At 35.4% G+C, this 14,206-nt stretch overlaps 1 protein-coding gene across 7 annotated transcripts in view; it reads right to left on the bottom strand.

Moving 5' to 3' along the window:
- Nucleotides 1-2,277: 2,277 nt before the first annotated feature.
- Nucleotides 2,278-14,206, bottom strand: part of CPEB3 (cytoplasmic polyadenylation element binding protein 3) — a 100,462-nt gene continuing 88,533 nt past the window's right edge. For all 7 annotated transcript variants that reach the window (XM_026061906.1, XM_026061907.1, XM_026061911.1 and 4 more), the window contains 4 exons: nucleotides 11,697-11,815; nucleotides 9,839-9,953; nucleotides 7,368-7,549; nucleotides 2,278-4,661 (listed from right to left, as the gene is read on the bottom strand). In XM_026061906.1, coding sequence (XP_025917691.1) covers nucleotides 4,434-4,661; nucleotides 7,368-7,549; nucleotides 9,839-9,953; nucleotides 11,697-11,815 — 644 coding nt within the window. In that variant the 3' untranslated portion in view covers nucleotides 2,278-4,433. The remainder of the gene's footprint in view (nucleotides 4,662-7,367; nucleotides 7,550-9,838; nucleotides 9,954-11,696; nucleotides 11,816-14,206) is intronic.

Below are 14,206 nucleotides of genomic sequence, written 5' to 3'. Positions count from 1 at the left end.
ACCAGTAGTACCTAATTTGAGTCTAAATTTTACTTCACTATTTGATCTAGTCTATACATTACTTACAGAACTGAACACACAGAGGATACACAATAGGCCAACTCTGGACACATTTCTTTCTACAAGTTATAGATGARCCACCCTAACACTCTAGCATAAGTTAGTCTAAAAGGTCATCAATAACTTGCTGAAATAACTTTTATCTAGAGAAAGTCATTGTATGCCCTGTTTACGCAACACCAGTTTTAGTCTGGATTGTTTTCGGTGCCAGAGCAGAGAGTCCCTGGCTTCGGGAAGGGGCTTCTGGCTGCATGGGGAAACAAAGGTGATGGAAGTGGAGGTGAAGTGAAAGATGTTTGATACTGGCAGTTGGTATTGCCAAGAGAAAAGAAAAAAAAGGACAAAGACAAGAGAGGCAGAGAAGAACGGAGAAAGACAAAGAAGCTGAACAGATGTTCAGACACGGTGGCAATATGGGTTACTGCATTGCTACCAGAAAATGGACGTACATTACTTTTGCATTAACTAGGCAGCTACCACCCTGCGTGGTAACTTCATTACAAAACGATGTGGGAACCTATAGTCTGCTCCATGCCGCCACTGAAAAACGTATGCAAGAGGAAGTTGTGCAGGAAAGGGTCAATTTAATTAAATAAATAACATGGTGGCAAAATACAATGAAGAATATATATTTTAGGAGGTTCAATCTAAGACTGTTGAAAAGAGAGTTTATATAAGTTCATGACAAGAAAAAGTAATGGAGCATTATGCTGAATGGGCAGGGTCATAAACCCGTTGTTTCAATAGATTTAGTTCATTATAAAGGCAATAGTAGTTAATCAACACTGGTGGTGTATAAATCTAGACAGCGAACTGGTACTGTGACATCCCTATTATCTCCCTAAATCATTTTGATAAAGGAAAAGGCTTTTCAAAATATCACATTTTTTCTGCTTCATTCTGTCATTTTATTGCCCAATTCTTTGTTACAATTTTCCAATCACTTTACATAACCAACCATTTTCATCATTGCCACACTATTGTAAACCACATCAGCAAGTTAATACATAAAGCTTTGCATTTCAAAAAACTAGACACTTTAGTAACAATATTACAAAGATTTTAGCTTCAAAAATAACTGAAAATGAAAAAAATAAACTTTTAAAGAATTAGCATCATAAAATTAATTTATTCCAAGTAAAAATACAAAATAATATTAATGACATTGACCAGATATGAAAGTCTCTCCCAGAAACAACTATATTAATGGTTGAGAAAGCACTCCTTAAAGAAAATACGAAATAAAAATGAAAAATATGTAAATATGTTTAATTTTTTTCTTAGCAAAAAATCTTTCTAAAAATAACAATGAAAATTTGTCTCAGTACAAAGGCTACATTACTATTGAAAAAATACCAGCATGAAGAAAAGGTACATATTTGACAGTAGAAAAATGATTTTAGTGAATCACAATGTCTAAAGTCTGCAATGAAAATAAATCTGCAATAAAGATTTATGCCTTTTTTCTTTTCATTTTTCTTTTTTTTTATACAAACAGTACAAACAGTATTGCACATAACAACAAATAGTCGAGGTTAGGTTAGCCTTCAAAAAAATCGACTAGTTCAAGTCTCACATCAGAAAAGGCCACAATAGGACCTGTTGTACCCAGGGGCTTCTTAAGTCAAGTTGCAGTTCAGAACTCCATATTTTAAAAAATAACTTTTTTTGAAGGACCCTCTTTTAATATAACATATTAACAACTCAGGGGCACATTCATTTACAAAACAAAAGGGAGCATGTTATAATTTAATAAACTAAAAAAAGTTCTCTTTAAAAAAATACAAACAGAAGAACTCTCACAATTCTGGTCAGTCGTGCATAATCACACTGATTATAAATATACAAATTAAGGGAAAATATTTTTTCACCTTCTATTCACAACTTTCAGCACCAAATGGAGTTTATGTTTACAACTGTTCTGTATGATAACTTTGTTTTAGTTTTAATCCAACATTATGCTATGTTGTACATTTTCCAGCTTCTCTCTCTCTCTCTTTCTCTCTCTCGCTCTCTCTCTCTTTCTCTCTGGGGGTATGTTTCTACATGAAAGAGGGGGTTTTCTTCAAAAAGGTTTACTTCTTTCACATAATTAGGTAGATTTCTGTAGGTTAGCTATGATCTTTAATATTACAGTTATAAAGCTCTAACTTCTTCATTTTCAAAAAAACTCAAATAAGCATGAAAAAAATAAAGTTACCCATCTGTTAAATCATTTTTCTTGCAGAATTAAATTAATATATATTTTTCTGAATAAACTTACTTAGAAAATATCATTTTCTTTCCTATATTTCAAAATTGAGGTATTGCAAAAGATCATGTCAGTCAGAAAGCATGCCTTTTTCTTTAAAAAAAATCATCAGCCGACTGTTGAAAACTGTCTAGATACAAAAAGTAGTGCATAACAAAATGTCTTGTACAGATGAAAAAAAACAGAAAAGACACCTGGGCTGGGAAAAGCAATATCACAAAAATGCCCAGAAGTAACCTTGAAAGGGATAATTATAATAAGCATTTTAAACCAGTAAAAAACTATTTTTTCTTTTTTTTTTTTTCAAAAACAGAAAAGTTCCTTTCAAAGCCAATACTCGCAACTAAACATTGGGAAAAAACAACTTACTAAATTAGACACAAACAAGGACATCACAACAAATAAAACCCAGACATTTAAATCTACTATGCGGTGTCATATCCAGTCAGATTGTCCCCAGAACTGCAAAAATCAAAGGAGGAAAAAGAAAAAAAATAGTGTACACATTCTCACAATCATTAGTATACCAAGTGTGTTTATAAGCTATCTGCAGCCCCATAGTTCATGCTAAAAAAATGTCCACTGTGTTAGCAGGTCTTAATTGTATTCAAGCTTCACAGGATACATCCAGGGATTAGAGAGATAACGCCACATCCACAGAGCAGACATCTCATGTTAACTTTTGTATGCAGACATTTCTTTAGCACCCCTTTTTTCCTAACTTCCTTAAAATGTGCCTAGTTTCTTAGTTTGACAGACTATCTAATTGGTAGTGTATGTATGCTAGTATGAGCTCTTTGGTTTTCTGGACAAGGTCTGCAGCTACGTAAAGGATGCAAGCATTAGGAGAGAGATTGTAACTAAGAGCTCATTCCTGCTTATGTACCTGTTATGAACTGTCAAAAATGTGTTAATGTTGGATACAGAGGCTTTAACAGTTAAGTTTGATCACAGTACTAGACATAATCACTTTACTATATAAAATAAATTGCACGATATATAACAGAGCACCGCAAAGTACTTCATCTACCATCCACAAATTTGTTTTAAGAATATCCTACAGCTAGTTTTTAATATTTGTTGTAATATAGGTCATTCTGTAATGGGCTGATCCTAATTTCAGAAGCATTACATTTACTGAGGCATGCCTTCCTCCAGTCAGTAATCAATTTTTTTTTGTTACTGAATATTTTTTAGCCTACATAGATTCATAATTTGTGCATTGTGGGCAGGTTTTATATTAGACATATATAAAATTTATTGCATGCAGCAACCTGATTAAGTAAACATGCAGTCAAAATATTGACCTTCCTTGGAAGCTTTTCTGTATGCTATACTGATCTCCTTTCAGCAGCCATCACTATTTTAATCACATATTCATTTTTTAATTGATACCCTAGCCTGAATAGAGTATTATGGTATTAGTAATACCATTTTAATAGCAGCAAAAGCTATTGCAGCATACATTTACATAACACTAAAAGACCTAACAAAAAAAAACCCTCAGCAAAACAAAAGAAAAAAGTCTGATCCAGCTTATGAGGTATCATCCTTACAAGTCAAAATGGAGAGCAACTAAAGGCTTATTTTCTTTAAGGGTTATTACTACTCTAAATGACCCAAACTAATGATTGCTGAATATCTGTTTAAGTAAGTTTTTGCTACATCTGCCACCTACTTGTGAATATTACCTTTGGTAAGTCATCTGCTAGGGGCAAGTCTAAATTTCTGAAAATAAGTGCATGCTCCAGTTTAAAAATAAAAATAATTATAATAAAAAATCTTCATCACATACACATCAACCCAGTGAAGGTTGATGAGAATGGCAGTCTACATAATGTCACTAGTGACAAGTCTTGTGTAGGAAATTAAGGTACCAAGCAGATGTTTGTGTGAATCAAAGTGCAAAATCAGTACAGTTACACTCTGCCGGTTTGTATTATACTGGACACTGAGTTCAGTAATGTGACTGTAAATAATAATAATAGTAATAAAAAGACCCATATCTTCATTAAAGTCGAGGACGAATGCACAGATTTCCAGAACACTAAGCCCTGAGGCAGCGCTCTCTTTTCCCTCGATTTTATCTACTCCAGTACGTGCTGCTGGGTTAGGCCGGGGTTCAGCTCCAGCGGAAGGGGACGTGGCGGGGCCGGTCGCCGCCCTCCTTCACCAGTGGTTTGTGGAACTCCCGCCCAGCACGGGAGTGTATGCTTGCCCAGCAGTATTCACAGTAATACTGCAAACAGGTAACGTTGGCACAGAAGAACGGAGCAAATTTTCCACCACAGCGAGTGCCCTGGCATTCATCACACATCTGATCATCCAGCACATATGGCTTCACTTCCACCTGCCCAGGAAGAAGAGAGAGATCTGTGAGAAGACGACGTGGATCTGCTAAGTGGGGGAGAGGAACAGCGTGGCAATTCTCTGCACACTSTCGTGAAGCTTTGCAGCTGACGCCGGAGTAACCAAAGGGGTGGCAGTTAAAAGGTGCACTCTGATAACTCGCCAGCGTTTCTGGGGGAAGTTAGGGGTGTGACAGAACTAAGAGGGAAGCACTGTAAAAACAGTGTCTCAAGGAATTTTTCTGCTCTCAGAGCAACTTCCAGAACTGTGAATATGGTTGTTACGGTGGTGGGGGGAGAGGGAGCAGCATGTAGGGAGGGAAATGGCCTGATAGGTGAGGGACAAACCTGTATTTTTCAAGGTCAGGGGTCTGGACAGTTGCAGAGCTTTGTTTTGTTTTGTGTTTTGAGAACTGCAAAATGCATGACAACACTAACGATTGAACAGAGGATTCAAATTAAACAAGATGAAACGCAGTTTGTATTAACTGCTCTGCATTATGCTGGCAAAAAGCATTATCTAACATTTCCTAGCTCTAGAAATGGAATAAGATGCTCCATAAGCAACTATGGGGTTGCCATCAAGTACAAATAGCCTGGAGAGCAGCTCATTTATTCATTCTGGGGAAATCAATAGTTTGTGCATGTATAATTCTTCTGTCTCTATGATATTTATAAAGTGCCCTAGGTACAGCTAAAAAAGTTGAGCTATACATATTGTTATGCACAAGTGTTAATCTCTGGAAAAATTGTGGAGTCCAAGGAAAATTTTACTCCAGCAACTAGCTTAAATACATACAGTATTAAGGAAACACAGTATGAAATATTAAGTTGAAAAACAATAAAGGTATTTATTATACAAGAAAACTTTATGGTGAATTTTACTCCTGCTTATCCTGATCACATTTTAACAAATGTTACTCCTTTGAAGTAAAGCTGATATAGTGAATTATATTTCTTGGCTATGGAACTGCTGAAACTGCTAAAATAAAAAAAAAATCTTTTAAATTACACGGTACGACTAGTATTATGTGGAACAAAGTCTGAATAACTGCCATTCTGCATAGGAGATACCCTATCACTAGATTTAGAAGCATCATGTAAAATAAAATAGCACTGTCTCAAATGAAATTAGAAGAAAGCAGAGCCAAAGTCCAGCACATCCCTAAATACCTGCCTGCTCACATTTCCAAAGCATGAATTGTGAAGGTTTGGAATAGATTCTCTCTCTCCCCTTTTCTTGTTTGGATTACTAGTGAAAATAATTTTAAGAATGTGTGCTGTACAATTCAGGAATTTTAATAATCACCATTAGGTTTAAAAACTAACATTTAAGGACAGAATTAGGAGAATCTGCACTTCAAACTCACAGAAAAAAATACTTTAAACACCTTGAAAACAGACGAAAGATGATTAAATAAGCTTAGATTCTCAATCAGCCATCTGGGAAAAGTACTGGCTGATGGAAAGAACTAACAGCTAGCATAATTTGGTGGTATATTTTAATGCTTAAAAGAAAACAAGGTTTTAATCATGGATGATATTATATAAATCTCAAAGGGTTCAACAGTCTGATTAAGAATCCAAAATTAGTCTTGTTATTCTTACCAGAACAGTCTCTCAGTAAAAGTTTTCAGAATTCCTTGGACAAGAAATATTTAGGAACAGCCTCGTCTTAGTTAAATCATAAGGTATAGTAGCAGCACAGAAAAATAGTTTGAGGACTAACTCCATAACCTCATCTAATTTGAGAAAAAGTTCAGTTCAGACTTTCAACAAGAAAGTGAAAGAGCTTAGACTCTGCAGTATGTGTTTTTAAATACATACTGCACATACAGACATTCCCAATACCAGTCAAGCTGCCTCTTCAATAAATAATCTATATCAGATTAAACAGCAAAGCAGCCATCCTTATTTTACTAATATGTAACGGCAGTGCACACTCTGTGTTCTTTTAAGTAATTCTAAATGCTGAGTTCTCAGAAACAAAGGTGTTATTTGCACAAGCAATTAGAGGCAAAGTCAGAGGGTCCAAACAAAAAAAAAATCTCTTGGAAAATAAGTAATAGTTTCTTTTAATGTCTTCAATTCAGATCTCATGAAATATATTAGTTTCACTCTGTGCTTGGGAAAGCTGTTTAGAACCCAGGATTTTGTATGGACTGAAAAACAACAACTTGTTCTTCCCCTTTTTGGCCTGTGAAGCATCTGCTGCATCTGTTCTTAGTTAAATAATCTTCAAGACCTTCAAGGTCAGCACTACCTACTATAATGACGACCCCATGGTTTAGGAACCTCAGCCTAGACATGTATTGCAGAGGGAGAATGTTGCCTAATAGCAGCATAAATGCCACAAGCTGTATAGTAGCCACTGACTAAAAGCTGTTGTTGTGCAATGACCAAACATCTAGAGGAGGAGAAGGAAGCTGCAAAATTGTACATGTGACCTTCAGAATTCAAAACAAGAACAAACAACAGCTTACAGCCAACTTTTCTGGGTTTAGTGCTATACAATTATTTAAGATGTTTAAGATCCATCATCTTCACTCTGCTTTGGCCACTTAAATAAGCTTTTAAATAATTAACAAATGTCATCTGAAGAACAGAGGTTACAGTGTCCTCTCACATGGTATTAATCTAAGAATTTCTCTTCATTTCTGTACAGTTTTATCAGTAGCTATCATTCCATTCCATGCTATTTTACTTACCCGTTTATCAATGTCATTATGTTGGAGCTGGACAAAGCGAGCACTGATAGCAGCAATATAGCTCTGCTGATTGGAGAAAGCCACTCTGCCAGCGCCTTTTGGATACTTCAGCTCTGGGTCTGTATCAATGCCCGCATAGCAGACACCTCCATATAAACGGTCCATAATCATTGCCAATTCAACTGCAAGAATGCAATTGTTAAATATTACGTATTCAACATAAATAATACTTTTCAGTTTGCATAAGAAAAAAGCTCTATTTGTCTTAGTGTACTTATCTTCAAAAGTCTAAAATAGCAAAATAAAATAGCAAACCTAAATGTTGGTTTTTACAGCAGATAGAATCATCCCCCAGCGGAATTACACTAAAATATAAAGGCAAAAAACAGAATCTGTAACAAGAAACTTAGTGTGATGGAAGTGTGAAAATATTGGATGGTTAATATACATATTAGGTCAATATTGAGTGAAGAATTTATTATATTGGTGAACTGATCAATTAAAACTGATATTCAGGATCAGGTATTCAGGGTCTTCCCCACTCCCCAACCCCAACTAGACTTGATAACTCTAGCTAACTTGTAGGCCCACTTACAAATACTCCTGCGTTTAGAATCTGATATTTTAGCTTACGTACTAGGAGGCTGAAAACACAGTAGGGAAGTATTTTACGTTTAAAACAAAACTTGGTGAAACTTTAAAAGTTATACTTCAGGAAGCCTAAATTTTGGGCCCAATTTAACTAAGTATTTTTGTATATCATTAACTGGATTAAAACTTAATTCATTAACTCTTAAAATGATTTTCTGCTCTTTCTCACACTAACTAACAACTTTTAAAGAAATTTTAAATATCATTCATAAAATACAACAGGTTGATTGGCTGAGAAAACAAACAGGAAGATTAAGAGAAAACTGAAGGAAATGGAACAGTTTACACACACACACACACACTTTATATGTATATTCATCTATAAACGTATGGTTTGTATGTTTTATATATATAGAAATACACACACACGTGCACGGACGCACACACAGCATGTAAGCGGTGCAAGGATTTAGGGTCACTGAGCATTCAAATCTAAGTTCTCTGGAGAAGTTGATAGACAAATTTGTTAGATGGGTGAAGGACAAACCCTCACAGAACAGGATACTGGGACCTCTACAGGCCCTTGCCAAGTTGAGCAGTTTTGTTCTGTTAATGCATCAAAACACTTTCAGTAGAGCAAGTCTAAATTTAGCTATCCAAGATGAAGTGAAAAAGAAAGTATACTAAATTTTTAAATCCTGTAATTATCACCAAATTAGTTCATTATTCATAAAACAGACAATTATTAAACTAAGTATGCATGTGTGTATAAATACGTGTGTGTCACATTAAGGGAAGACCATATGCTAAATTGTCCATTTGCAATGAGGAAACAAAAGTCTGACTCATTCTACCAAGCTAGATACAACTCCTGCTCCAAACAGGGAGTAAGGGAAAATGATCACACAGTGTAGTGACTAGTAGCTTCTCTTACTTTCTGATGATTTGTAATCATCACTTAGGTAGCGATCCCAGCAAGCAACAGTATGGACTGAACATCAAGAACATTTAAAATAGCAGTTCCAATAAGATACTCTCACCAATGGACAAAGAACATAAATGGTTTGCAGGGGCAAAACTGCAGTGCTCAAACTCTTGGACCAAACTCCTGTATCAGATTTTGAAAGCTGCAAACAAGAAAAACGGGAACTCTCCTTGTCTACCTTGAAAAAGTTCACTATTTAAAGGTATCAGTTTTCAAATATAATGCATAAACAAGCTAAGAGAGGCCAAAGGACACACATTTTTTTAAATTGCTGTAATTAGAAATGAGGTAACGTTTAATTGTTACTATTTACTTAATTGCCCTCTCTTACAGTTTCGCCTTATTTAAGATGGGAAGAAATTAGGGGCTGCTGAGAAACCTGAGCTGTGAGATAGCTTTCTCCGAGCAATGGCTGGCATATCTTGCCTACAGCTCTCCAAGCGAATTAGAGTTAAGATTAGTGTTGGGAGAAAGAAAAAGTGAGGAGCTGCAGTTGGAGGAAGCTGCAAAGGGGCTCGGAGAAGTCTGCATTCTGGACAAAGGGCAGGGGAACTYGCCTATGGCTCAGCCAGAAAATCAGGGTTAGAGTTAAAATAGGGTTATTAAGGAAAAAAAGACAAGTTGTAGGACACCATTCAAGCTTGAGTCTTCAGGAAGACTGTTTCTAGTGAATATACTAATCCGTAATCCATTTAAAAGATCTAAAGTTTATTACAGATTTTGTATTTTGTAGACAGAGGAAGCTGGCTTCCTGGAAGAAAGTGAGGTAGGATATTTGGAAAAGCAGGGTATATTTTCTGCTCTGTTTCTTTTACATACATTTTATATCTTTTCTCATCATTTCTGCTTAATCTCGAACCCTGTATTACATGCCCTGCATTTTTCTTCTACTCACCAGCTCGGAGGGGCCGTGGAACTCCTCCAACAAAGATAGTTTTTCTTGGGTCCAAAGGCTGAGACCCATCCATTACAAAGTCACTGTCACTTAGGTTCCATGGTCGAATTTGCACCTGAAAAGAGCAATAAAAATTGTTTTCAGTAGGACAACTTGACAATTCAATAAGAAGTAATAAAATAACTGCCTAATCTTTCTATAATTGAAATTATATTAAAAGCAAAAGCAGTAAATAGGTGGTATAACCAAAACAATTCAAGAACATAGCTTGTCTAAGTGTTTGAAAGAAGGTGGACAATTCATTTATCACCTCTAGAGGCCAGGCTTGAGTTAAATTTCATCATGGCAAACTCTCCTACCTTATTAATTCCCTGCCGCTAACTACCATTATAATACGAAATCTGTGAAAGGACTTTCAGAACATTTTACCAGCTGTGTGCTATTACAGGTGCAGTTTGGGCTTCTGGCTTTCCCGTGATCACATACAGTGATCCACAAATTTTAAAGCACTGATACAAATGGGGAGAGGAGATAAAATTAATTTCTGTGCTTGAATACAAAAGGAGTTTTTAAAAAGTGTGCCTGCTTACTTCTGTTCAGCAGCAAGCAACACAGTTGAGAAGGTATCTTCAGACTGTACAGAACAAAAACTGCTCAGAGTACTTTTGGACAAAGCTGCTCATCTTTCCAGTTACTGATCCCAGAAAGCACGTAAGCACACTCATAGCGCTGCAATATTGGGTGTTCAGTTATCTATGCAAGCTCTTTAATAGTGTGTTTTAAAAAGGCAGCACAGATTAATGTTTCTTTAAAAGGGTCATATATAAAGTAGGGTGTAATCATTAACAATTAGATAAATGATTGAGACTTTAAAAATATAAGCATGAATATGACTCAAGGAAATAGATCCTATTAAACTTAAGCGTTTGCAGGACTGGGAGCAATACTTTAGTTTTTCCATTAAACGTTTAAATAGGAAATCCTGATAAATATTTTTGTATATGGCCTGTAGATGCTGAGGGAGTTGGTAGATGTGTATAGTTGTTCCCTGATATCTATTTGGGTAATGAGAATATTACCTACTCTATTACAAGTATAGTATTAACATACTGATACTACTCATCTTACTCTCTACTGATTATTCTTAGGAAGTTGCTACTTCACCAGACAGGCACTTTTTTTTTTTTTTAATCTAATCTATATTTTTTCAGTGTTTTTATCTAATCTGCATGTATCCATTGCCCAAAAAGGCTAGTAGTAAAGGAAGCTAGAAATGCGAACACAGAAACAGGTTACCATATATCTTCTATTCTGCAATAGTGTCTCCATACATGTTTTTACTCTGTAATTTATATAAGCTAAATTCAACCTACCAAACTTATAATTGCTTAGCTATCAAACTCAGGAAGAGGGGGAGGGGGAAACCTAATGAAGTACAGGGGATATCTGAAATTATCTGGATTGTTTTTTGTTTAAGTTTCTTCATTTTGCATTTTTATTGTGTTTTATTTCGCGCATTTATTGCGTCAGGTTTTCATTTCTTTTAAATAATATAGAAGGAAAAACCTTAATCTGATTCTCTTTTACAGCTAACATTGTAAAAGGATGGATACTCTTATGAGATTACCAGAAATACCAAATATAAAAGCTAATTGAATGTGGCAGTTATCAGAAAGAAGCAAATGTTAAAACCATGTTATGCTGATATAAAAAGTCAATATGGTGAAACAGAAAGGACAGCAACAGGAAATGCATGAGCCACTGTACTGTAAGTAATTTTTTATTTATTTGTTAACTGAAGAGAGTAACAGCCAGTGGGTTAGTGGCCAGTGTAAGTGTCAAGGCATAAGATACTTACTGGTTTGTCCTTAATTGTGGGACTTGACACACACAGGTAAAGTTTCCCATCTTCTTCCAGACAGGCATCTATCAGGGCTTGTACGGAGCTTTCCTCCTGGAACAGCAAGAAGGCATAACCTTGGAAAGGACAAAGGCACAAAGAGAAAAAGAACAGATTAATTTTTAAAGCATTTTTTCAATAAAGATAACAACCCCCAAAAGTGAATAAAATCTAAAAAACTACAAATAACTGCTAAGGCTTTGTTTTCATAAAATAAATTCACCCAGTATATCATGCCTTCACTTATTTTTATTTAATTGGTGCATACAGTATTGATTTTGTGATGGAGAAGAGAATGTTTTCTGGGTGTGAATGTATTTATTTGATAAATGATTTTAAGCAGTGAGAATATAGCCTGGTAAATAAGGATTTCTTATTATCCAACAACTATATCTGAGCTATTTTTGTGCTGGTGTCAGTGACTATCATCTTAAAGTTCAGGCACTGATGCCCAAAAAGTGGACAGGTAGACAAACAGATGAACAGATTGTTGACACACAACTAAAAATTAATATTAATTATTATTTAGTCATACTATATTTTTAAGTATATTTTATTTCAAAATTTCCTTGAGTACATATTAATAGGATGAAATTTTATATCTGTCACATATAACAAGTTTTTACATTTTCATAGGTGGTTTTAAAATTCTGAAATCTTTTCCATCTAAGAATATTCAAAAAATTCTGCAAACGCTCCCCTTTCTGCTGAAAGCAAAGCAATTCCCAACAAAGGTTATCATCCATGAGAGACTAGTGATTCAGAAACCTATGACCTTAGAAATTACAAACATGCTGTTAATAAGACACTGTCATACGTTCTAAATCAAATGGTAACTTTTGCCGAGTACACCAAGAAATAAGACAAACTTTGTACAGTATAAAATAAACTTTAAAATAGCTATTAGTTTAAATTTACAAAAAGGAGAATGTTTCCGTATTCATCTACTTAACTCTGTATGGAAAAAATGCTAAAAATAATAAGTGTGAGCAAAAAAGAATGGCATTTGTTGTGTTTTATTATGAGATGAAGACCTGCTGTTGTTATTTATATTTAGATACAGCAGTTCAAAAAAAAGAAATTATCCGATAAAACTTGCTCCAAGCAAGTCAGAATTCTAAGACTTTGATTTAGCCAGTAAAACTAAGTATATGTAGCATCCAGGTGCTCTTCTGAATGCAGTTGACAGAAGAAAGCTTTCTTCAGTTTTACTCAATGTTGTTCTGTTTGAGTAAAGATTGGACCCAAGCGATCCGCGCTTTCGCCACCTCACAAGTGCACTAATGCAGCACATGCTGCGCTAAGAAAACGCCCTAACGACTGGCTGCTGCTCCCGAGTACAGCTGCCCATTTGGGAGGATTTTCTATAGAGCGTGCGTTACTCTTGCTCCACAATCAGTACTTTTCTCACTGAATGTGAATCTATTGGCTTTGACCTTTATAATTTTGCTCTTGCCTGTCTTACAGGCTGCCTCTTTTCAGAACAGGCAGCAATTAGAGGCAGCTGGAGTTTAGGCAGGGACTGCTGGACTTTCTCTGCCTGAGACTCGTGGTGCACACTCACTGCCTACGTACACCGCGGTATACCATGCTCAAATTCTGACAACCTTTGGGATAATTTTACACGGTCTGTCTGCTGTTAAAATAGTATAGTGAGGCACAAGAAGTTTTGCAGCAAGTATTGAGTGAATATTATTTAGCATGTCTTTTTGGATAAATGCTACACAATTATGATTTATAAAAAAAATTTTAGCAAGGCACTGAAAAACTGCTTTCCCCTTTCAAGTTATTAGCTACCAAATTAGCTTTTACCCTACTATCTCTAGCCCTTTGTGAGTTTGCAAAGAACATTAAATTCTATGGAGTTTAAAAACATTAAATTCTATAGAGCTGTGTTTGTTTTCAGAGGCCAACAGTTTGCATTATCATAATTATTTATTGCCCAGAACAAGTCTAGAAAGACTGACCTCCCCAAGGAAACAAAACTGCTTAATCATCATCACTCTCTCTAGCAAACACGGAACAACTTGCATACCTACAGTTGGAGTAGATTAAAGATACCAGTCCCAATAAAAGGTGAAATACTTCTTGAGTAAAAACATTGGTTTTCTCTCTAGCAGATGTAATACTTTAAAACAGTCCCCCAAAGATATAAAAAACACTTAAGCATTTTAGTTTTAGACTTTCTAAAACTAATTACCTTTAATTGACTAACAGATTAAGAAAATAATTCACTTGCAATCACTGTCACTTTTAGCTTCATTTTATTTTCCATCCATGCACTTCTTTTATCTTGTCACTCTATACTGTCCCTTCTGAATGTATTTGATAATAGGAGCAAAAACTTTTATTATTTAAATCAGAGTTTCTTTTGTTTAGCTGTTTTCTCAGTCTTATAAAATGCCCCAATCAGACGAGTAGACAGTTGGAAAAGACCACCATGATACTCCACCTCTAAAACCAACTGA

The sequence above is a fragment of the Apteryx rowi genome, unplaced genomic scaffold (assembly GCF_003343035.1).
Source record: "Apteryx rowi isolate R43461 unplaced genomic scaffold, aptRow1 scaffold_188, whole genome shotgun sequence".
In the NCBI taxonomy this organism is placed as follows: Eukaryota; Metazoa; Chordata; class Aves; order Apterygiformes; family Apterygidae; genus Apteryx; species Apteryx rowi.
The sequence above is the reverse complement of the archived record's forward strand: the minus strand, read 5'-3'. Positions and strand labels throughout refer to the sequence as shown.